The sequence below is a fragment of the Quercus robur genome, chromosome 1, assembly GCF_932294415.1.
Source record: "Quercus robur chromosome 1, dhQueRobu3.1, whole genome shotgun sequence".
Classification (NCBI taxonomy): Eukaryota; Viridiplantae; Streptophyta; class Magnoliopsida; order Fagales; family Fagaceae; genus Quercus; species Quercus robur.
The window spans coordinates 13081482-13107324 of record NC_065534.1 but is presented as its reverse complement, the minus strand read 5'-3'; the positions used below and the strand labels follow the sequence as shown (position 1 = coordinate 13107324).

The 25843-nt window shown below is 35.6% G+C and overlaps 2 protein-coding genes across 2 annotated transcripts; both read left to right on the top strand.

Moving 5' to 3' along the window:
• The first annotated feature begins 8010 nt into the window (after nt 1-8010).
• On the top strand, nt 8011-9210 carry LOC126719982 (uncharacterized). The gene has a single exon (XM_050422496.1). It carries the CDS (start codon nt 8011-8013, stop codon nt 9208-9210), a length of 1200 nt encoding a protein of 399 aa, XP_050278453.1.
• Nucleotides 9211-11707: 2497 nt separating this feature from the next.
• Nucleotides 11708-13618, top strand: LOC126719895 (uncharacterized). The gene is made up of 3 exons (XM_050422419.1): nt 11708-11897; nt 13122-13384; nt 13499-13618. Exons 1-3 carry the CDS (start codon nt 11708-11710, stop codon nt 13616-13618), a joined length of 573 nt encoding a protein of 190 aa, XP_050278376.1.
• The last annotated feature ends 12225 nt before the right edge of the window (nt 13619-25843 follow it).

Sequence of the window (25843 nt, the reverse complement as noted above, 5' to 3'; positions counted from 1 at the left end):
TTAACTAAGTAGGGAAAGCACTTACACATGCGATAACCAGCCGTGTTAAAGTTAGATTAGAATGTCACTTCATGATGCTGGCCTGGCCTGTTTGGCTCTCTTATTTTTGTTTTATGTTTTCAAAACTTGTTGCACCGTATAGGCGCCGAAATAGTAATTTGAAATCATATTTAGCTTAGCAGGACTTTCAGACTTTTTCTTCCGCAGGTTTGATTTCTTTTCAAGAGTAAATTGAAAGTACACCTTAAAGTTTGAGAGTTTTATACTTTTGAAATTTTAGAATTTGGATCATACCATAAATTTACACATCGTTTAGATTGTTAGCCCTTCCATTGGTTGTATGTTTCGGTGGCTGTTAATTGCCACATTAACTTGCCCTATATGTTTCGGTGGCCAATGAAAAAATGCCACATCAATCTTATCATTTCATATAAATTAAATAGATTTAAAAGTTTAAGAAAAAAAATTGTAATTTACATCTCTAAAGTTTTGGAGTGATTGGATTTTACACTCTAAAGTTTCAAAATTTAGATTTTATTCTTTAAAGTTTGGGGTGTTTGGATTTTACACCCCAAATTCTGAAACTTCAGAGTGTAAAATCCAAACATCTTAAACATTAGGGAGTAAAATCCAAACACCCCTAAAATTTAGGGGTTAAAATCCAAATTCTAAAACATTAGGGTGTATAATCCAAACACTCCCAAACTTTAGGGGGGAAAATCCAAATTTTGGAATTTCAGTATGTAAAATCCAAACACTCCTAAATATTAGTATGTAATTTGCAAGTTGTCCAAAATAAAACTAAACTCTCTAATCTGTTTGTTTCAGCATTAACATTTTTTTTGGAAAATTGGTAATTTTTCAGATAACATTTGTTTTGAAAACTATCTCATTTTCTGGTGTTTAGTAACAACCTTGAAAATGAGCTTGAGATTGTTTTCTAGTGTTTCTTATGTTCAACTTTTTGTAATATTTCTTGTATAATTTAAAATGTGTATAATTTGAAATTTATGTAATCCCACCTAATCAAAAAAAAAAAAAAAAAAAAAGGTATAAATTTGGTTTTCAAACTAAAATTTTCACAATAGATACCGACAATAATTAACATTATATATATATGAACTAAATAGTTCTCATACATATAAGCTCATAATTTTTTTCAGATAACATTTGTTTTGAAAACTATCTCATTTTCTGGTGTTTAGTAACAACCTTGAAAATGAGCTTGAGATTGTTTTCTAGTGTTTCTTATGTTCAACTTTTTGTAATATTTCTTGTATAATTTAAAATGTGTATAATATGAAATTTATGTAATCCCACCTAATCAAAAAAAAAAAAAAAAAAAAAAGGTATAAATTTGGTTTTCAAACTAAAATTTTCACAATAGATACCGACAATAATTAACATTATATATATATGAACTAAATAGTTCTCATACATATAAGCTCATAATTCAAAATATCCATGCTTCTCATATGAACATTTGGAATTTTAAATGAGCGTTTGTAAAAAAAAAAAATGAGGAGTTTCTATTATGAAACAGAGTTTTGAGATTTAAAAATGCTTTTTTAGGTTTCCAAAATGTCTAACTAAGCAGACCCCTAGCTTCACTTTATGGTTTATGACCATATTCTATCAATTTTTGGGTTTTTAGGACCAATTAACTTGATCACCTTGGGCTTATTTGTTTATTTGTTTTTTGGATTACATATCTAGATGTAGGTATGAGTTTCAAGCTGTTTGTTCTTACTTCCATTTGTGTTTTGAGTTATTCGCTGACCTGTTGATTGTTTAGTGCAACAATTGATTTTGAGTGGAACTAAACCTTCAAAATCTTTTTTGTTCATGAGAGAGAGAGAGAGGGAGAGGGGGGGGGGGGGGGACACTTAGGATGATGATGACTTCCCTTTAATCCCATATACACATCACACGTGTATGTTTTATTTTTTCTTAGCTAGTGCCATAGTTCAATCCACCAATCTGCTATAGCTACCCCAACCTGACCCAACTCGGTTGGTTTTGTTTAATTGATGAGTTGGGTTGGGTTGCCAATTTTTTTTTTCTTGGTTACAAGTTGAGTCAAGTTCCTCAAGACATTTACAAATTTGCCTAACCCAACCCGTTCCTATTAAATCTTTTTGTTAATTACTCGTTTTCCCCTTTCTCTAATATAAAATAGAACTATTTGATATCTTACATCTAAGTTGGGATAAAATTATTTAATATCTTACAAATAAAGTGATACTACTACTTAGAAATTCAAAAGATGGCAGGGGGCAGGAAATAGTTATAATACTTCTACTATTCTATTTTATTTCTCAACTAAGTTGGGATGAAACTATTTGAAATCTTACTATTTATTATTTAAATGTCATTTTGTTTGATTATTTGTGTTGATTTGATACTATGCTTAGAATCTTTGGAAGATGGTTAGGGCACTTTTCATACTGCTAGTTGCTACTATTCTAATACTCAAAGGGTCTTTTTAAAAATTTCCAACCCGATCCACGTGGGTTGGGTTGGATCCCTATAATGGGTTACGTTGGATTGAGTTTTTTTTTTTCAAACCCACCATCATCCATGTTCATTAAAAGTGATAGCCTATCAATCAGATGCTTGTATAAGTTTGAGTCAACTTCTTCCTATTCATAAATAGTGGGTTCCAGTTAGCTCAACTGGTAAAGTCTCTGATGGTTGTATAAGAGATATGGGGTTCAATCCCCGCCTACACCAAAAACTGATTGGTGTCTTAGTCTGATGATAAAGAGCAATCATCAGGAGCGAACGCCATAGGTTGAAACTCTCTCAAAAAAAAAAAAAGTAAATAAATAAATAATCATAGTTTGACAATTTAATCATAGTGATAGGCTTGCTTAGTCTTAGTCTTCGTATTACTTTCACTTTATTATAAAGTTTCCAACTTTAAGAACCGACAACTCTCGTATCAAAGGGGTTGCTATCTTTTTTTTCTTTTTCTTTTTCTTTTTCTTCCTTTTGTTCTTTTATTGTAGAGGCTCTCTTTTTTTCCTCTTTTATTTATAGTCAACTACATGAATGGTGTCCAAAGTCTATTTGTGAAATTAAGTAATTTTTCGATGGTGTTGAAAGGCCTATTTGTGTAATTAAGTAATTTTTTTCCAGTCTTGATATGAGTGGTTGACTGTTTTAGGCAGCATCCTTTCATCTTCTTTTTGTGACTTTTTTGGTCTTCTGAGCTTGGGATTTTAGTCCTTTAGGAGTAGGTCAATTCACATTTTGTGTATTGATCAACATCCTCTTTTCCATAACATTATTTTACTAATAAATCCTTCAAATATTTGATCATTCCCCCATCATTGTCATTATTGTTTCTTCTCCTTTGTTTCTCTTTTCCTTCTACAATCTTTCTCTTACATTGTGCTGATTTATAGTTCTCTCAAAGTTTATTTGTATGTTACTTACGTTCCATATTGAAAGCTCAAAATGTGTGAAAACACAAGAGCTTGTTTGGACCCTCAATTCAAATTACGGCTTGGTTGATTTTACACTAACTTAATACTAAGTGCAAAATAGTGTAAACACAAGCATACAAACACGAGAGCTACTCTAATCCATATTTAAAGCAACACAGCAGTAAAATGAAATGAACAAGAGTAGGGAAAAGAGATGCAAACACAGATAACACCGAGACTTGTTATTGAAGAGGAAATCGAAGAACTCGGCGAAAAATCTCTCCGCCGCCCTCCAAGCGGTAATCAATCCACCAGACAATCAGTTAGGATACATGGGTAAGTAAGAGATCTTGCAAACCTAATCTACCCGTTGTACCTAAGCCCTCCAAGCTCCTACTCTAACAAGGCTTCTCGAAACCGTGTCTTGTCTAGCTCTCCGGATCCTACAACAAGTTCCATGTTGCATCTATCATCCTTGGCTTCTTCCAATGCTTCCCAGCAGCACCAAAAACTCACTAGACACTCGCAAAGGATGTGGTAAGTGTTTGGGCAATCACCCTTTCAATGGTATAGAAATGGAGAGGTAGGAGATGAGGAAATCCCACAAACAAAGGTGTAGAGAATTGTTGGTATAACAATTTCTAACTCTCAAGTGTTTTAGCTAGGGTTTTCTCTCAGAAGTTCTCCTTCACAATTGTGAGTAAAATGGGTATATATAGTGAGGGTACAAAAAGTGTGTATCAGATAGTACAGACTGGCAGAACAGAATGTCTCGCGAGTCTCTCGTGAGAAGGCCTTACCCGCGAGATACTCGCGAGACATAGCTATCTCCATCTGTACAGACTCTTCGCATTCCAGTCATGTGCAAGGCACATGCTTCACTTCGTGGGAAGCTTAGTCGCGAGACACACAAGAAATCTTCTAGCTTCACTTGCTTGAGTCTTCACACACATTCTCTCTCTCTCTCTCTCTCTAGTACACAACCCTTACAATCACATCCCACAATAAATACAGGGTACACAAAATTGAATATAATTACAATCAAATTTGGTACGGAATAAAAGCCAACAAAATACAAATTTGTAAATCACAACTTTACACATCTCTTTTTCTATATACAGGTTAAGAATTTAATAGCTTGATTTACTTATTGTGAATTGGCTACTGCAAATCTTTCTGGTCAACTGGTTCCACAACTTGGCCAGCTTTTAAATCTACAATACTTGTAAGTCATCTTCACATGCAAGGCAAGTTGTTTGACTGTATTTTATTTTTTGTTGTGTTGCATGAGTTAGTGCCAGGATATGTCCATTTACTATTTGCAAAGTTCCATGGGTACATACCCAAATGAAATTTGGGTTGATCAAGAATTGAAAACAAAAATTTGTAGTTATTATCTCTAACTTCTTCAAGTCCTTCATGAAATAACACAACCACTCCTTATCTGTCTGTTTGCCTAGGAGACAATACAATGGCAGTGGCCAATAGTCGACCCATTCACGTGAATTATAGACTCAACTACCCATAAGAAATAGAGTCCGACCACTAATTTATCAAAATGCGATACTACAATGGTCACAAAACGACCTTAAACAAAAGTATCGTTACAATAATGTTGTTAGATATGATCAATGTGTGTTGGAACTTTCTGTTTTTGGGAAAAACTCAATTATTTAAATTGAGTTAAGATCTGTCATTGCTTTTTATTGTAACTCAATGTTGATAGATTCATTGTAATTTTTTTAAAATAATTTAAGCTTCCAATATCATTTATAAAAATATATTATAATAATAATTTTTCCTCTTAAAACCGAAGTTAATCATCCTAATAATCTTTTACCAGAATCTTAGTAATCTTATTTTGACATATATTTAACTCTCATTATTAATGGAGCCCTAAGTTTACAGGGGCTAGCCCACGTAATCAAAAGACAACCTAAACCTAAACCTGGTCTCTGGGCCTACTTGGGCCTATTCACGACCATGACCCAAAAAAAAAAAAAAAATCCCATAAAAATAATTATATTCTTTTAGACTTGCTCACTTTCTCAATTCCAATGAGATTAACTTATACATTTTCCTTGTCATGAATAAAAGGCCTAAATTTAAAACAAAAAAGAAGGTTTACTAAATTTTCACATGGGTAATTATTACACTCCTCTTTCTTGAAAATAGAAAACATTCACCTCCACAGTCACCTCTTTCTTGAAATAGCAAGAAAATAATATTCCCTCATTTGTTTATATTAATAATGAAATATTTGAAATTTTTATAAGATTTTCTTTAACAAAGTTTAATCATGATGAGTAAAAACATAACTAATAAATTTACAATTAAAATAAAAAGTTTATCAAGTACTAAAAGAGTTGCAACGACAACTCTCATCTTAAGTTGTTGAACAAAAGAAGAAGCAAAAGTCATTTTGAATATTTTAAAATATTCCAATTTTTAAGCAAAAGGCAGGTTCTTTCCCAATATTTTTAACATCAATTTAACAAAGTTTGGTCAAATGGACATTAATAGGGAAAGTGTTTTTTCCTTTCATGTTTGGGGTAGTGACATTCCCTCAAACCTCAAGGAAGTAGAGTGTAATTACCCCAATTTTCTTTGAAAAAAAGTTTGTTAGATTTTGTTTGAAGAAAAATTATTATATAAATGATGATCATGTGGAAGATGAATTTCCTAATCTCATGAGTCTTATTTGTCGTATGAAATTTATAACATAAACCATAAAGTGACTGATTAAAAAAAAAATTTAAAAAAAAAAAAAAAAAAAACTATGATTACTTTTCCATCATTTGGTCTGAACTTGCCATGACTAAAGGGGAAATAGGTAGGCAAGGTAGATTGCACAATAAGATCAGCAATGATCAATTATGTTGAATTGGTTGACCATATGTAACAGATAATTATCTCAAGGAAAGTAATCCTGTAAGGGTATGTCTATATGCTATAACTATGATGAGGTAGAATTGATGAACACCATTTTTTTCATTAATGAAATCTTTGGTAGGGCCTGTGAAACGATCATGTTTATTGAAGGTGAAACGATCAACAATAAGACAGATCGATCCAATAGGATCAGGTGGATAGCTTGTATCCAAACAAGTGCTAAAAAATTAGAAGTGAACCTAAACCTTTGTTGCTCATATTTGGTGTGTAATATAATATTTAGCTTTCTTCTACATCTTACTTGTGTACATGATTGTACTGCATTATGTACATGTGGTCCAATGTTCTACATCTTACCGTACTTCTTTATTTTTGCTTCTTAATGGGGATTTCAGGAAGGAAGACACTGAGGCACCTGCGATTCTTCTTCATATTCCACTGCTTGCTTGAGATAAGGTAGCTTTCTTTTCATTACTCGCTTTGTGGGAAATGCACCTGTGTGTAATATATGCTTACAAAAAATAAAAACAGTATTCCCTAATCTAGGTAGCTATAGCTGCCCTATAATTGCATTTCTTATAAATGTAGCTAACTCCACTTGCCTGTAGCTGCGTTTTCAAAAATCTAGCTAGCTATAGCTGCCCTATAGCTGTGTTTCTTATAAATGGAGCTAAAACGCTATGCCTATAGCTGTATTTTCAAAAATGCAGCTATAGGTCCCTCTGTAATAAGTTCTAATTACAAAAAGAAAGTAATAAATAGCTATTACAAATAGAAGGGAACTATAGCTGCATTTTTAAAAACACTGATATATTAGTTAAAGTTAAAGATTGTTGGATATATAAATATTTTACATTTTACATTTACTTAAAGAAGTGGTAAATGATCATTGAGATTACGTTTGGATGACCTTATTTTGACACCGATTATTTGTTTAAAAATATGACTATAGTTACAATAAGTGAGGCTTTAAAAAACTTTACATATCACATTAAAATATTCCAACAATTATGCTTAAAATATTCCACAACTACTCACATTACGTTATGCTTGATTTAGAGTTATTATTTACAAAATTGAAACTGTGAATCTTTTTACTCGTGAAGTAGTGTTATATATATGTCTGTGAATATCTAAGCATAGCTAAGTATGTCTGTTCGTAACAAATCATCTATTCTTAACAAAGCACTTATGAATCTAATTTTAAGGTTTATTGGCTCTGCATTACCAAATGTTGTTGTAGATCAGATTTTGTAAATCTTGTATACCAATGGATAAAAGTTGGATGAAGAAGAAGAGGGGTGACAGGGAATACGTTGAAGGTGTACTTAGCTTTGTGAAATTTGCATCTTTACATGCATGTGGTGGGAAGATCTTATGTCCTTGTACCGAATGTGTGAACTTGAATTTAGTATCGCCTGGGGTGGCACAGGCTCATCTGTGGACTAACGGGATGCTTGGAAGTTACACACATTGGAAATTTCATGGGGAATTGACGACTGCGCCAACGGCCCCCGAATGTGGGAGTAGTCATGTGCAAGACTCCCATGAACAATATGGTGACTTTTGTGGGATGTTGCATGATTTGTACCCCACGCATGAAATGGCAGCTGAACCAATGGGACAAGGTGAAATTGCGCAACAACTGGTTGAAGGTCTGAATGATGGTGCATAAAAATTTTACAAAATGATAGATGATGTCAACAAACCTTTATATGCTGGTTGTATGAAATTTAGCATATTCTCAGCCATCGTTGTGCTGTTCCAATTGAAGACTCTTTGTCTTTGGATGAACAAGTTATTTACTATGTTGCTTCAAGTCCTGATGGATATGCTTCCTTCAGATGCTAAGTTGCCAAAGGACCATTATGAGGCTAAGAAGATAGTCCGAGATTTGGGTTTCGGTTATGAAAAGATTCATGCTTGTCCGGATGATTGTATGCTATTTTGGAAGGAGAATGTTAACCTCGAGGCGTGTCCTTGTTGTAAAAAAAGTAGGTGGAAAAAGAATGAGGCATCCGTTACAGGTAATAATGCCTCATCCAGTAAGGGAAAGAAGAAAGCTGCAAAGATCCTACGATGGTTCCCCTTAAAGCCAAGATTGCAGCAACTGTTTTTGTCACCCGACCTGGCTAGTTCTATGAAATGGCATGTTAATGGTCGTACAGATGACAGGGCCATGCGGCAACCTACTGACTCAGATGCATGGAAAATGTTTGACACCACGCATTTACAGTTCTTGTCTGAGCCTCGTAATGTCAGACTTGGATTAGTTGTAGATGGGTTCAACCCCTTTGGAATTATGAGTTCTACTCACAGCACTTGGCCTGTCATGCTAGTCCCTTACGATCTCCCGCCTTGGTTGTGCATGAAACAGTCATCCTTGATTCTATCACTACTTATTCCTGGTCCTACATCACCAGGGATTGCGATAGATGTATACTTGCAACCTTTAGTAGAAGAACTGAGGGAATTATGGGATGTTGGAGTAGAAGCATTTGATGCATCTTCAAAATATGTATTCCAATTGTGTGCAGCATTGATGTGGACCATACATGATTTTCCTGCATACATAGATGTGTCAGGTTGGAGAACGAAGGGTAAGTTTGTGTGTCCTTGTTGTGCCTCGGACACCGATTCTCGATATTTACAACATGGCCACAAATTCTATTACATGGGACATAGGCGATGGTTGGATAGTGACCATGAATTTCAGGATGAAGATACGTTATTTGATGGATCTATTGATATGCAAATGGCTCCTGTGGCACCAGTTGCGTCAGACATACTTGTGGATACTGAAAGAATAGTTGGACGTTGTCTGGGGAAGAAATGTCAACTTCTTTATAACAAAAGAAAGAGAGGTGAGGCAAACCAGTGTGGTTGAAAGAAGAGAAGTATACTTTTCACCTTGCCTTAATGGGAGGATCAGAAGTTGCGACACAATCTTGATGTGATGCATATAGAGAAGAATGTGATGGACAATATATTTGGCACAGTGCTGAACTTGAGGGACTGGACAAAGGATAATTACAAGGCACGCCTTGACTTGGCAGACATGGGAATAAGGAGTGAACTCCACTTATGGTGAAAAGGTGATGATAAGTATACGATACTGCCCGCGTGTTTTCATATGATTCCGTCGAAGAAAGATGGTTTCGTCGAAGAAAGATGGTTTCTTGCAAGTTTTGCGGGACGTAAGAGTGCCTGATGGATATGCTTCCAACATCTCACGCCGTGTCAATCTGAAAGAACACAAGATTTCTGGTTTAAAGAGTCACGATAATCACATCTTAATGCAACAACTCCTTTCAATCGCTTTACGAGGATCTTTGCCATCACACATTACTGGGCCTTTGATAAAGTTAGCTTGTTTCTTCAGAAAAATTTGTTCTAAAACCCTTACGGTTTCAGAGATTGAGAATGATGAGGTAAAGATTGTAGTCACGTTGTGTGAATTGGAAAAGATATTTCCTCCATCTTTCTTCACTGTGATGGTACATTTAGTCATGCACTTAGCTACTAAAGCCAAGGTTGGTGGTCCAAATCAGTACCGTTGGATGTACCCCATTGAGAGGTAAGTCATATGTAATATGTGTACATTATGAGCTTCATGTGCGCTTTTTAATAGCTAGTATCAATTACTAATCTTCTCATGCGTATTATAGGTACCTGTCTAGCCTTAAGTCTTACGTAAGAAATAGGGCTACTCTAGAAGAGTCTATTGCTGAAGGATACATAGTGGAAGAATGCTTATCGTTTTGTTCACGGTATATGAAAGGAGTTGAAACTATATTCAAACGACCCAGAAGGGTGATGGAGGAATCAACAGGGGCGGTTTCAAGTGTGACACTAGACAATAAGGAGTTCACCCAAGCTCATCGTTACGTGTAATTCAATTTCGAGAACATTTACCGGTTTTGTGAGTAAGTACTACAGACACCAATATAGACTACACGACAATCCAATGTACGCTAGGTGTATTAACACTAACACAATTGGCATCGCATGTAGGATGAACAAAAGTGTGGTGGAGGACGAACTTCGAAGGGGCCACCGTCGTATATCCCCAGCTATTATTCATAAGCACCACATGGAGAAGTTTTGTGGTTGGTTTAGGTCTCACGTACATTTCACGTCTTTAAATTCTCAAGCTTGTAACTTTCTCATAAGTAGAATTACTGTACGGTGTGTAATAAGTTTGTTTGGTTATAATAGGTGATGTTAATGACTAATGCTGATAGGAAAAGAACTTCACTTACTGATACAATTATCACACTTTCCAAAGGGTCGTATACTTTGGTAAATCGGTTGAAGCATTATGTCATAAATGGGTTAAAATTTAGGAGTTCGAATGTCGAGACAAATAAGAAAATGCAGAATAGTGGAGTTAGTGTCGTCACTGAAGGTGGCATTACGTACTATGGTGTGTTAACAGATATTATTGAAATGAATTATTCTGGCAGTATCAGACACGTGTTATTCAAGTGTACATGGATTGATGATCAAAATAGGAGGGGATATAAGACTGATGAGTTTGGGTTTTCTATGGTGAATTTTACACACTCCATACATGGTGGGGAGGAAATTGTGGATAAACCATATGTCTTGGTGTCTCAAGCTACACAAGTTTTTTATGTTGAAGATAAAAGACACAAAAATTGGTGTGTTGTTGTCAAAACAAAAGCTAGAGATGTGTTGATACTGGTATTGGCCCCCATTGTGATGAGGATGACACGTACGAGTTTTATGAGAACATTCCATATAGTGTAACTAGTAATGATGCTGTTGGGGAAAACCTTCGTTGGGGTCGAGATGATGTGGAGGGAATGACAATTGATGCCTCCATCATTGGCGAGAGAGATCTTCATGAAATGGACAACGTAGATGATTGTGAGTTCATTGATGATAAGTCCAATGATGAAGATAACAATGAAGTCGAGTACTGCAATGATGAGTAGTGTAATAGGGTACTGTTGTTGTATGTGTAATTATGTTATATATATTATTGAAATTGTAAGTAAAATTTGTAAAGGTTTATTGCGTGCAAAGTTGGAGAATCTTGCATATATATGTGAAAACTGTGTTCCTTTTGATGTTGTTAAGAAATTAATAACAGTTTTAACATAAGTAATTATCACATGAAACTGTTATTTCTTAATGTTGTTGCATATATATGTTTTAAATGTCCTTTGTGGATGTCGTGAAGAAATAACAGCTTTAATATATCTCATTAACGCTAAAACTGTTATTTCCTCATGTTGTTAGTATATTATCTTCATGTTGTTAAAATTGTTATTTCTTCATGTTGTTATTTGTTCATGTGATTGGCTGTTGGCTATAATTATCTTTATGTTTGTGTTGTGAAGGTGTTAGATGCAAGTATGGGCAAGAGGAAACAGCAGTTGCCACTTGTTTATGTCGGCGAAGGATCGTCACATGGACGACAAAAGGTGGAGGCACAAGATGATGAAGCACATGGACGACAAAGGGTGGAGGCACAAGATGACGAAGCCCATATTTCTCAAGAGGCAAGACCGGTTGCCTCTGATGACGATGAGACACAGGCTCTTGGTACTTAACATGTCTTCGAATAAAAATCGTATTGATTTTTCTTTTCTTTTACTTTAACTTTTCTTGGCAGACTATGCTTTTAATAGTTCAGTGTAGTGTAATAATAGCTTACAATGGTTGAATTTAGTTAAATAATATTCTAGATATTTAACTAAAAGAAAGTAATAAAATACTCACAAGCAAGTTCATTATACTCATCCTTGCCCACAACATATATACTGACATCCCCAAGTATTGTGTAGACAATACAAACTGATCTGGTGCATAAAACAAAATTCCCAGCAAGTGAACTCGGTACAACAATTTTATAATAAACTCAGTCATAGAAATAGTATTTACATGTGCTATGAAGGCTAAATTCTCCTTAAAGAAATAGAGAATGTGATACTGTTATTCATTTCAGGTGGATACTTGCCTACTCCTGCACTCTAATATTTGTATTAACCAGTATAACATTTGTCAAATGAGCATGATTTAGGCCTCTTTCACACAAAACTACCCAAGAATTTTACAAGACCAATTACACTTTGTCACATGAAGGTAATGGAGTGATCTTGGGTTGTTTTACTAAATAGGGGCATTATTCTGGTAAACTGAATACACCTTTGATGGTGAAACAACAAACTACCCTTTATGCTTAAAGGGTAGAACTCGAAACAGTAAGGAAATCCTATTATCAATATTGCAATGAAGTAAGGATTGCTTTTCCAAATGCTGCATCACATAATCTTAAACATCAAGTAAAAATAACAAAGTTAGTGCAATTTGGATATATATCTAGTTCAAATAGGGTATGGTTAGAATTGACCACATAATCTTTATTTTTCTTATTTATTTTTTATTCCTAATTTCTTTTACAAAAATATATATATAGATTATTGACCTTGTTTGGCTATCTACTATAGCTATTAAATCTTTAATATTCCATTATCATGAACTTGATATTCCATTATCATTAACTTGATGGGTTGGCTGTGAGATTATATAATGAGTTTTTATTTTTATTTTTTTTGTCCCATAAAACCTGTACGTTAATAATTAAATGCAAAATCGCCTCCTGAAATCTCTCCTTCATAAATGTACTAATGTTTTGTTTAAATGAAATTATAAACCCTTAATATTACATTAAGTTAGTAGATGTCTAATTTTTCCGTGCTGTGATATGTTTCATTACTTGTGAGAATTGATAATTTAGCCCTAATATTGGTGGTTTTGTATATACAGATGATTATGAACAAAGCCCAGCAGTGGAAAATACAACTAAAAAATGTGGTCCTACAAACCTAGCTGACATATGGGCATTGGATGGATCCTGGAAGATCCCGTTTTTGTTAAATGATCAAGGGCAACCAATTGGTGAGGACAGAAAAACGTTTGTTCGGTGGTTGGGAACTTTTTGTTACAATGGGTTACTATGCCCACTTGTCCCCGCTGGGTGGCCCAAAGTCCCTAAAAAATATAAAGAGGATTGTTGGACGGAGATTGAGGTAATATGAAAATAAAGTATAAGTAATAGTCATTTACAACCGCTGTCGTATATCCAATGTCATATTCAGTAGGGTCCATGCTTGTGTTTTGCTAACTCCACTTTTGCATTTCAGAAACGGTATCTCATTGACCCCGATATTGTTAAACCACCCGATCAAATGGGATGGGCAATGCATATACTCGGGGTCCTCAGGAGAAATCGAAGGACTAAGTTGAAGAAGGTTAACATATGAGGGCTAACAAAGGAACAAGTATTGGCCAAGAAGACACTGTGGGGGGTAATGGAGGACCAGTGGGTGGAGATGGTTAACTATTAGTTCGATGAGAAAATTGTGGTACTGCTACTTTATTCATCTATCTCATTTTAGTCGTAATTTAGTCAATGATATCATGTTGGCCATGTTTCACTCTAAAAAAACCTAAATCTTCTTGTTATGTATAATATAATTAGTTTAGCTCCAAAGCACTTTTCAATAGATGTGATAGAGTTGTTTTGCCCTTATCAACAACATAAACTTAAGATTACTATTATTTAGAGATTGGTTGGGGACTACGACTACTACAAGGGTATGCAAGTTCATCATATTTATACTAGGGGTCTCAATAAGAAATATAAAAAAAAAAAAAAAAAAAAAAAAAAAAAATTAATTGTGTCATAGTAAACAAATGAAATAGTAATTTTATCTTAGCTCACTTATCTTGCTGCACTGGCTAATCTATGTAGCTTAGGCTGTGGGCAAAGTCTTACATACTCCTTAGTCCAAATTCATTTGTCCTTTATGTCCTATTCCATGCTTAGGTTATGATGTATCTTCTTCCTTTAATACTAAAAACATGTTTTTTTAACTAGTTTATGTTGATACTTAGAAGATTACAACGCAGTTCTTAACGTAGAACTTAAATGCACATAATACATAATCACACCAATAAACCATCTAGATGAATGGGCATAACCAATTTAGGTAAACTAATAGCAAACAATAAACAAGTATATTCAGGTCACACACATGCTGCAAAACCGAATTTTATCAACTCCTATTTTAACACTGAGGAGGAGGGTAATTAGAAACATAAATATATTATGAATGCACAATGACAAGCACAAATAAGACAAAAACTTACATTAAGTAGTAAAATACATTAGTCAAGAGATCTTTCGTTTTCATATACTTTGCTAGTAATGTAGTTGCAGACATTAAGTAACAAGAATAAGGTCAGTCGAAGGAAACAGAAGGAGATAGAAACGTCTGGGGCTCAAAGTTTTGCACAAATTTCTAATGACATGGTAAGAAATGCATTACAAGTGCTACTGTATTCGTGTATCACATTAGCTGATTTTATGCTTCTGAATGACACTAAATGTTGAAAATACTCTTTTACTTTCTTGTTGGTGGTAGATCTAAACTTAGAATTCATGAACACCTTAGTCAATGCAAATGTTAAACAATATGAGAAATCTGAGAGCAATTGTGTTTATTGTATGAAATTTTGTTCATCATATAAGCAAAAGCTAACGGGCCTCCGGTCGAGCGCGCTGATGTGTATCTAAAAGTATACCGTAGGAGAGATGGAACTGCTGTTACTCCTTATGCGCAGGAGAACATAGTAAACACAATTTTAATCGAATTTTAGTGTATTTTGTGTTTGTATTGTTTAAAGTGTGTAATATGTTATTTGGTTATTGTGGAAAAACGTACAAACTAGGATGGAAGAACTTTTGAGCCAACAGGGCATGCGACTACAAGGAGAGCCTGGTAGTGGAATTCTCTGGTCCAAAAATGATGCATATGCTCAGGTGTTTGGTCTAGAGCACCCTGGACATGTACATGGGGTGGGACTTGGAATCACCTTATCTAGAAGAAGTGCCACAAATGCTTCACAGTTTACCTCGACTCCATTGTTGCCAAGCAGAACAACCCAAAGGATTTCGGAGTTGGAGAACAACTTCTCTAGACCGACTGAGCAACTAGCCCAAGTACAAGAACAACTTGCCCAATCAGAAGCAAGGCACCAACAACAAATGGCCAAAGTGATGACGTGCATGAATGCAATATTTGCCCAACTTACTGGCAGTAGTGTACTTGATTTGTCAATGTCACAGGTACCAAATTGAAGGTGTATTTAGCAAAACATTACTTTTTGCAATGCATTGTTATGTGACATTAATACGATGCCTTTAATATATTTAGGGTGGCAGTGCTTGATGGGGACTCTCCATGGGAATGAAACTATGAATCCTCTAGTAAAACAAATACAACTATTCGTTATAACATATACAACTATATTGGGAAAAAATTAAAAACAAAAAATCAAATTATGAAGCAAGAAGTAGGGAAGTAGATGTATTATAAGACATAAAATCAAATTATGAAGCAAGAAGTAGGGAAGTAGATGTATTATAAGACATAAAATCAAATTAGAAAATGTCAACCATGACTTTTTACACTTGCTAAATGTCAACCACGTACTCCATTATTAATTTAATTTTTTTAAAAGGAAGGATAATAATAGCAATGTGGTTAATTAGAACATGGTATACTCGTCATGGAGTATTGTTCGCATTTTATTGTTGAAACTTGAAAGAATAGAAATTTGACGACTAGTGAGCTTGAATGTGAAGGGACCTTATTGGAAGGTAGCATTCCATCTAAGAAATTATAACATTTGTTGTTATATTTAACAAATGGCAGTCAATATGGATTATGTAAATATATGTATATATATATATATATATATGAATCTGAAGAGAGTGGAATCTATGATATTGTATAGAGTTTGGAAAGATTTAAACCTTTCAAAGTGCAGCTAGTGACCTATGTCTCACTCTCAGTCTTTTTTTAAGATGCTATGCTTTTAAATGAATTTACAGCAAAAAGACTCTAAAAATTTAAGGGATGTTGACCTTGTTAAAGTGCAGCTAGCAAAATTCTTGGTTTTGTTTAGAGTCTGCTTGTTTTAGCTTAAAATGTTAGCTTATTTCCAATGTTCTCATTGTCACAGGTAATTGGCTGTACCATGACGCTTGCTGGAAATTCGTTGAGGGATATTTTTATTTTGTGATATAAAAACCAAAGTTTGTTGGGAACTTATATTTTATATGTAATTATTTGTTTGTGTAATTAATCTTTTGGCAACGAACTTAATTGTTTTGTTTATGTAAAAGTATCGTTTATGTAATTAATATTTTGGTAATGATTTGATACTATGCAATTTGTTTTGTTGGTTCAGTACCGTTGCAACTGAGTGTTGGTAGGAATGTGTATGTGGAATTACAGGTCTTGTTTTGGGCAGTAATGTGTTAAGGAAGAAAAAAAAAAATTTTTTTTAAAAACCCTATAGCTGCGTTTTAGAAAATGCGGCTACAGGAAAGCCCAACGGGGTACCTGTCTGTGTTTCTAAAAACGCTGCTCCATAGCTGCATTTTGGGCCCCTATAGCAGCGTTTTTACACAGCCTATAGATGCGAGACCTATAGCTATGTTTTGTTTAAAGCGCGGCTATAGGCCCATTTTGGGCTGCGTTTTAAACGCAGCCATAGGCCAAGGCCTAGAGCTGCGTTTCTGTAAACGCGGCTCTAGATCGTAGTATAGTCGCATTTGAAACGCAGTCCAAACCGGGCCTATAGTCGCGTTTTCTACAAAACGCAGCTATAGGTCCCAAACCTATGGCTGTGGAAAAACGCGGCTATAGGGCAAAATAAATGCGGCTATAGAACGATCTAGAGCCGCGTTTTTAGAAACGCAACTCTAGGTCCCCGCAGGCGGCTATAGCCACACCGCATAAGCCATGTTTGGAAACGCAGCTATAGCCTATAGCTGCGTTTTTATGGGCTATAGCTGCGTTTTTCAAATGCAACTATAGCCCTCTTTTTTTGTAGTGACAATATGTATTTGGTAATTCTATATAAAGCAAGGCAACTCTCAATTTAGAAGTCGTCCACTTCTTGCTTTGAGATCACCATCATCATCTACTCTCTCCCTTTCTCATTTCTTCTCTCTTGAAGGTTGAAGGTATACTCCGATATTTTGAGAACAATACAATTTTAATCGTTGATGCCACAGGATTTCTAGCAAAAGGTTATCTATCTCTGCCCACACTCCTGAAATGCATTTATTTATGTTTGTTCAAAGCTATAAATATAAACAACCTATCGAGCAAATTGCATGTATATAGTCTACTTGACTCCGTTCGTTTATGTGTATATATCTATATATTCCTATGTTTGTGTTATGCTTTGTTTATAATTCTATGTATGCATGTGTTGAAAGGATGTTGGTGCTAGTGATAACTTGCTTGCATAAATGAACGCAGTTTTTGTGGAGAAAATACTAAGGGTTCAACCAAATGTAAAAAGGATCTATCTTCTTTTGAGAGTTTCAGACAATAAGTTTGCTACACAACAGTTTTGCCATGAGGTACCTCATTTAGTTTTTTTATTATTATTAATTCTGTAAACAGGAGATTTTACGTGTCACATACATGATTTTCTTTAAGACTAAAATGAAAAATACATCCTTTTAAGTTTGAGGGAATTTTGATTTTGATTTTAATATTTTGAAAATTTTGTTTTAATACATATATAACATTTAACATCATTGTCCTTTTCTGTCCTTCCATTCACTTCCGTTAAATTACATGGGCATTAACAATGCCAAATAAATTAGCAATTCCTACAATGTGTGCCAGTTGGCTAAAGTATATCATGCCATGTGGCTCCTATAAACTAGTCTATCATGTTAACTACTCACTGTGTGTAGTATATCATGTTAGAAGTTAGAACCCCTTTCCCTCTCCCTTGTGTGTGTGTGTGTTTGTTTCTCAAAAAAAAAGAATGGGTAATTGTCTCACATTGCTTAAAAGAGTGTGTTGTGTGTAGTATAACTTGCCACACCCTTCCTTAAAAGTTACCATGGCTTTTGAGTAGAGTTGTGGTGTGCTTTTGTGTTAGAACCCCTTTCCCTCTCCCTTTTGTGTATGTGTGTGTGTGTGTGTGTTTCTCAAAAAAAAAAAAAAAAAAAAAAAAACTACTTAGTGTTGTTAAGTTACCTGGCGAAGTACATAGGGATGTGCTTATAAGAAGTAAACTCCCTTTAATTTGTGTAGAGACATTTTCCTAATTGTTGTGTGCTATGGGGAAGAATAAAACCGTGAGAGGTATAAGCCCCAAAACGGACAATATCTACACAGTTGAGGTGGGGTTGGTAGTGTAATCATAAATGTGAGGAACTGAGAAAGAAAAGATTAGAGAGATGAAAAATAGGGGAGAAATAGCTAAAGAGAGAGAATTAAAAAAAATAATAATAAAAATATTACATATAATTTTTTTTTCTTGAACAAAATGATATAGTTTTAACCTATGAGTTTAAATGGCATTTAACAATAACACCATTCCTTTAAATGGATGGAATGGCAAAAATAAGAACAATGTTCAACATTAAGAACTAAAATAAAGCACCACTCTACTACTACAAGAGTTAGGCCCTTTTGTAGTGGTACTTTGGGTTAAGTAATGTGTTTTGAGTTTGGTAAGAAAGTGTAATTAAGTGTGTGTGTGTGTGTGATTAACAATTAGTTTGTTTTTCAAAAAAAAAATAAAGTGGGTGTTGTCCCACATTGCTTGAGTGTAATTCTTTCCCATTACTTAAAAATAAATAAATAAATAAACTAAATGAGGTTCCTCATTATAAAACCATTGTGTAGCAAACTCATTGTTTGAAGCTCTCAAAAGAAGATAGATCCTTTTTACATTTGGTTGAACACTTAGTATTTTCTCCACAAAATTAAACTGCGTTCATTTATGCAAGCAAGTTATCACTAGCACCAACATCCTTTCAACACACACATACATAGAATTATAAACAAAGCATAACACAAACATAGGAATAGATAGATATATACACATACACACATAAACGAATGGAGTCAAGTAGACTATATACATGCAATTTGCTTGATAGGTTGTTTATATTTATAGCTTTGAACAAACATAAATTAATGCATTTCAAGAGTGCAGGCAGAGAGAGAGAACCTTTTGCTAGAAAGCTTGTGGCACCAATGATTAAAAATTTAAAATAGTCTTGTTCTCAAAAAATCTGAGTATACCTTCCAACTCCATGAGAGAAGAAATGAGAAAGGGAGAGAGTAGATGATGATGATCTCAAAGCAAGAAGTGGATGACTTCTAAATTGAGAGTTGCCTTGCTTTATATAGAATTACCAAATACATATTGGCCAAAATAATTTCTAAAATTTTTCACCCAAACCCAACTTATTAAAGGAAAAATAATAAAAATATGTTTTGTATTATTTTTTTTATTCTTATAGATACCATAGAGGTTCAAATTATGGTGTCCACTCCATGATAATTAATGATGTTGGGCCCGATAATCTGTGGCCCTGGCCCATTTGTTCATTGGGTTCCAAGGCCTGAGCCGAGGAAGGTTATAGCCAAGGATAGGTAATACAAGTACAAAATAGTCCTGGGACGCAGCCGAGGACGATTCAGTCCTCGGCATGTCCAAGGTCCCCCTGGAAGGAAGGACAAAAACGGAACAAAAACTGTCTGGAAAAAATCTAAAAATATCTATGTCAATAGGGAAGGACACCCTGGATAGTTTAACGACCAAGGACAAAGGGAAAGCTGCACTTACTGCCATTCAATACTCTGCACCTGACAGAGCCATACCCTTTAGCTTTTACAACCACCCCCAACCACTCTGGGTATGGGCTAATGGGACAAGTATCAGTCTTAGAAAATCGAACCCCACACGTGGACATTGGATAAGGAAGACAGGCTAGTATAAAAGGAAAAATCAGTAATCCGGGGAAGGGGCTGGGAAAAATGGCCAAAAACCAGAGTCTTCTAGCCTGCCTCCAGGAGAAAGACTCCTAGGGCGAAAACGACTTAACCATATATGAATACCATGAAAAACCCACCGTCTGGTGATTGGGGCCTAGCCTTTCAAACCCACGCTCTACAAATAATATTGTTTGGGCCTTTTTACGTACGAACCCAACACAGTTACGGGTCATTACGAATTGTGTCCTTACAATTGGCGCCGTCTGTGGGAAAGGCTTGTGTGTTGGCATAGGCGGTAGGTCGAGACAGTCCCCTTGTCATTTCTAACAACCGGTTGTAGTGTTCTGTCGTAAAGTTCCACTAAGGGCTATGTTTCTTTATTAGGGGCTACGCTTCGTAGCATCAGCCGCACGGATGGTCCTAGGGGCTTAGCCAATGAGCTAATTCCCCTAAAAACAAGGTCTCATGCCATAGCCGAGGGGTTAATTCCCCCAACTACTCAAGGAGAATTTTAAATTACTCAATCCTCGGACCAAACACCAGAAAAAGGTTAAGGCTACGAAAGTTGTTAGGAAGATGGCAAAACGCCTTATTATTCAGCAACTTGCAGGTGCTGTTCATTTTGGGTATCCTCGGGTGATTATTTCCTACACAGCATCGGGCGTTCCGCCATTGCCTCGTTTAAGTTTGGGGCATGCAACCCATTCTCAGGTCGATCTTTTTGTATACAATATCTCCAATACGTTTTTAATAGTACCTTTTATCTTTAGTAAAGATTTTCGGCCCTAAGTATCGTTTTCTTGGGTCGGCATTATTACGCCAGATAACTCTAATAAACCCATCATAATATACTTTTCTTTTTCCTGGTAAGGATTTCTGCCTTAAGTGTCATTTGTTCAAATCAGCATTCTTACGCCGACTAACTTCGATAAGCACAGAGCAAGCTCTTTTTATTAGTGGGGGTTTCGGTCCTAGGCATTGGTCAAAGTGTAAAAATAAAAAGAATTCACAAGATAGTATGTCTATTCACTGCGTAACCATTTCAGAAATAAAGAGATAGAACATGTGAAATAGAGCAATAACGACTTTTATTAATATAAAGAGGTATTACAACATACAAAGAAGGGCTTAAACAAGCCTATACAGAAGGTGGATTACAAAAACAATTAAAAAAAAAAAAAAAAAAAAACAACAACAACAACAACAACAACAATAAGACAAATAAACAGTCAAAGGTCTTTTTAAACTCGTCTCCGAAGTCCTTCCAAACTCTGCCCCAGTAGCGCCCATATTGAGAGGAGGACCTTCTTTAAAGAAAGAAGGAGGAGAAGAAGAGGAAGAAGGAAAAGCACCAGGATGGATCTGGTGGTGGAAAGAAGAAGAAAGAGAGGCAAAAGGAGGCACCAGTGAACGAAGAGAGGAAGAAGCAGGGGCACTTAGTCCCTGCGTCAGTCCTGACTCCTAACACACTGGTGCTATGTTAGCTATGCTCATGAAAGAGCGGCTGATACTGATAATGGATGACCCCAGCTCAGTCGCACCGAAAGTTTGACACGACGAGCCCCTGCTTCGGATTTTGACTGAAAGGAGGGTGAGAAGTATCTTGAGTCTTTGCCATCCCTGCCCTGACCGAGCCATTTTTAACTTCATAAGAACATGGTATTTCTGAGAAGGGTATGGTTCCTTCATTACTCACTCCTATCTTGAACGTATCACAATTTAAGGTGTAACTAGCAGATAAAGTAAACTCTGGAGGTGGCTAAGGGTTTCTGGTTTCAGAGGGATTAAAAGGGTCTCTATATGAAAGAAATAACCTCATGCCTTTCTTCTTATATGAAGGGCAAAACGAGAGATATTTAATCTGTCCAGATTTCTAAGAAAACCTGTAAACTAAAATATACCCGTTCCACTTCCCCACACCATCAAATACCGTCGAATTTAAATGGTCTCGTAAAGGGAAATCATTAAAGGCGCGTTTTGGATAACGAAACGGCAGGAACGCATTGTGAATGAATTCAGAAGGAATGTCTCGTAGCCCGGTATGATTCCTAGGTAGATGAAGAGATACCAATATTAATGAAGGGCAGAGTTAAACGAGCCATAATAAAGGCTTGGCATTACCAAAACCCTCCTCTCTGACCAAGAGGTCGGACAGCAGGATTTTGAGGGGCTATTGTAGGGCTCGATAATCTGTGGCCCTGGCCCATTTGTTCATTGGGGCCTAAGGCCCGAGCCGAGGAAGGTTATAGCCAAGGATAGGTAATACAAGTACAAAATAGTCCTGGGACGCAACCGAGGACGATTCAGTCCTCGGCATGTCCAAGGTCCCCCTGGAAGGAAGGACAAAAACAGAACAGAAACTGTCTGGAAAAAATCTAAAAATATCTATGTCAATAGGGAAGAACATCCTGGATAGTTTAACGACCAAGGACAAAGGGAAAGCTGCACTTACTGTCATTCAATACTCTGCACCTGACAGAGCCATACCCTTCAGCTTTTACAACCACCCCCAACCACTCTGGGTATGGGCTGATGGGACAAGTATCAGTCTTGGAAAATCGAACCCCACACGTGGACATTGGATAAGGAAGACAGGCTAGTATAAAAGGAAAAATCAGTAATCCGGGGAAGGGGCTGGGAAAAATGGCCAAAAACCAGAGTCTCCCAGCCCGCCTCCAGGAGAAAGACTCCTAGGGCGAAAACGACTTAACCATGCATGAATACCACGAAAAACCCACCGTCTGGTGACTGAGGCCTAGCCTTTCAAACCCACGCTCTACAAATGATATTGTTTGGGCCTTTTTACGTACGAACCCAACACAGTTACGGGTCGTTACGAATCGTGTCCTTACAAATGATTAAATTGTTTTTATCATCAAACTAAGACACCAATCAATTTTCAATGTAGATGAAGTTCAAATTTCAAATATTTTATTCAACAAAAAAAAAGACTTCACAAATTGAACTAATTGGCAGTTAGTACACATAAATAAAACTCGTATGTTAAATATTCGCACCAAGATGGTTGGAGATTAGCCCAATGAAGGGTCTACCAAAATTTCATTGTTGAATTGCCCTGCAGAGTAGTTCTGAAAAATAAAAATAAAAAAAGAAGAAAAGATATAAGTAGGAAGCTAGTTGGACCACAAGCCATCAATGTTTATTAGGCAAAAAAAAAAAATCAACGTTTACGTAAATATGGATAGAGAGATCAGCGATGGTTACTCTCACTCCATCTCCCCCAAAAATGCCCAAACTACACGAAGAAGAAGAAAAAAATACGTGTAAACCAATACCCCTGCCCAATTGTTATAATCCGGTCATTAGTACAAGTTAGATTTTCGAGGCGTATGTGGTTACAAAGGTGGCTACGTACTATGAGAACAGAAATTTGTTTAACTGTAAAGGTTGCTTTCTCAAGTCTCAACAATTGTTTGGGAGCTTCTCTATCGTATATGTATAGGTATAAATTACATCAGCTTGATAATAAACTGTATAGCAGAAGGATTACATCAAGGAATTTGAAAACATCAAGACTTCTTTAGGTTAGATGACTTATCCATATACATAGTTCTTTTCTTTTTTTTCTTTTTTTTTTGAGAATGTATCCATATTCATAGTTGAAGTTCTATCCAGAGTTGAAGAAGTATTTTGAATAGAAATTTTGTTAATACAAATCTGTAGCAGTGTTGGTCTTTGGAATATATATGTTTCTTCACTGATATATTTAACACTGGTGGATTGCATGTTTTTTAACACACATCAAATTTCATGTCAATCAAATTTATTTTTTATGCATAATTTTAAACTACATAAACTTAAAATTTAAACATTTGATTTATGACATAACTGATGATCATTAATTTGTTAAAATTCACATTCAATAAAAATATATATATTAAATTGAGTTGTTACCTTATACTATAACCAGATTTGAAGCCAAACTTCATTCCTCTAACTCCATAATAAAATGAATATTTAGCTTGTTTCGCCTATAAGAAAAACTGGTAGAGACTACAAGTTTGGTAAAAATATCAGCAACTTGGTCCTTCGAGAGATCCAAAGTTTATATTATATTGATCAACAGTAGTAGTTTCAGGGGCCTAATATTTGGCTTCAGTGCTAGATCATGAAACAGTGGACTGTTTATTTGAGCATTCAAAGAGAGAATATTAGGCCCAAGAAAGATGCAAAAGCCACTAGTGGACTTGTGGTCATCAGGGCATTTAGACCAATCAACATCCGAGTAAACATTAATAGGCCGAAGAAAAAAACCCATTGGAAGAGGAGGTCAGGATGGATAGTATCGCTAAGATAGCTTTGGAATTCATCAATTGGGTGAATTTTTGTCTTCATACCATTAGTCAACATGGTTCATCAAAAAAAAAAAAAAAACCATTAGTCAACATGATAAAGTTTGATAAATAAAAGGTATTTTGGTTATTTTAAACTTTGATGCACAAAATTGGTAAATCCGACATCCAATTAGGAAAAGTTATATTGAATTAAGCATTTATTCATAGTTTGAGTATGAATAAGCCAAAGAAAAAAAAAATCATTGGAAGAGGTCATGGTGGATAGTATCGTCGAGATAGTTTTGAAATTCATCAATTGGGTGAATTTTTGTCTTCATTCCATTAGCAATATGATCAAAGTTTGATAAATAAAAGGCAATTTGATTATTTTAAACATTGACTCACAAAATTGGTAATTCTGACATCCAATTAGGAAATATTATATTGAATTCAGCATTTATTCATAGTTTTGAGTATGAATAATCCAAAGAAAAAAAATTCATTGGAAGAGGAGGTCATGGTGGTTGTGGGGACGTAGGCCCAAATATGTATTGGGCCTTGGACCTTATCCGAGAAGGCACAATGGTCCGAAAATAGATTAGTAGCCAGAAAGACGAAATACCTCAAACTTCATGGGCAAACTATGATCGTAATGGCTGGGAGAGATTATTTGAGGAGGAATGTCCCCTCGGCTAAGCGCAACGAATATCAAGATGTACCTCCTGTCATCCATGGTAAAGACCTAGGAGGTTCTATTGATAAAGACACGAACTATGAACATACTAGAGGGATGAGAGCTAGGAAATATTTAAGGAAAAACTACTGTCACCGCATTAAATACTCTACAACTAACTTTCCAGCCACATTTATGTGGAGAAAACCCCTGAACAGTGTTGCCTTAGCTACCCTAACTCACAAAGGGCCAGAGAAGGTGTCCGATGGGACAAGCACTGAAGTAATGCCCTGGATGATCAACAACTGAAAGGCCAAGATCATTGAAAGGGAGATATATAAGGGAAGAGACCCTTGAGGAAGAGAAGAGGGAGAGAAATGGAGAGAGAAACACTATAGCAATAAGAAAACAGACTTGTAATCAAACTTATAAGAAATATACAAGAACTGATCTCCTCGGACCGCGTGCGAGGACGATTCTCTTTAATTGAAATCAATCTATCTTTCTGTTCTTGTCATTTGAGTCCGCTTTGTTTGTTATCCAACTCATTTTAGCCCAGTTTTCCAATTCACTCTCTACAAATTTATTGTTTTGAGTTTTTTGGGCCTAAGTCTATCTACCTTTTGAGCTAGGGACTCAAATCTGGTCCATATAGTAGTTATTATTGCTGAGATAGTGTTGACATTCCTCAAT

Excerpts from the sequence above, each read along its gene's own strand:
- LOC126719982 (XM_050422496.1), top strand. The coding sequence starts at position 8,011 with ATGATAGATGATGTCAACAAACCTTTATATGCTGGTTGTATGAAATTT.
- LOC126719895 (XM_050422419.1), top strand. The coding sequence starts at position 11,708 with ATGGGCAAGAGGAAACAGCAGTTGCCACTTGTTTATGTCGGCGAAGGA. Across the intron at positions 11,898-13,121 it reads CGATGAGACACAGGCTCTTG|ATGATTATGAACAAAGCCCA; the intron begins GTACTTAACATG and ends TTGTATATACAG. Across the intron at positions 13,385-13,498 it reads ATTGTTGGACGGAGATTGAG|AAACGGTATCTCATTGACCC; the intron begins GTAATATGAAAA and ends TTTGCATTTCAG.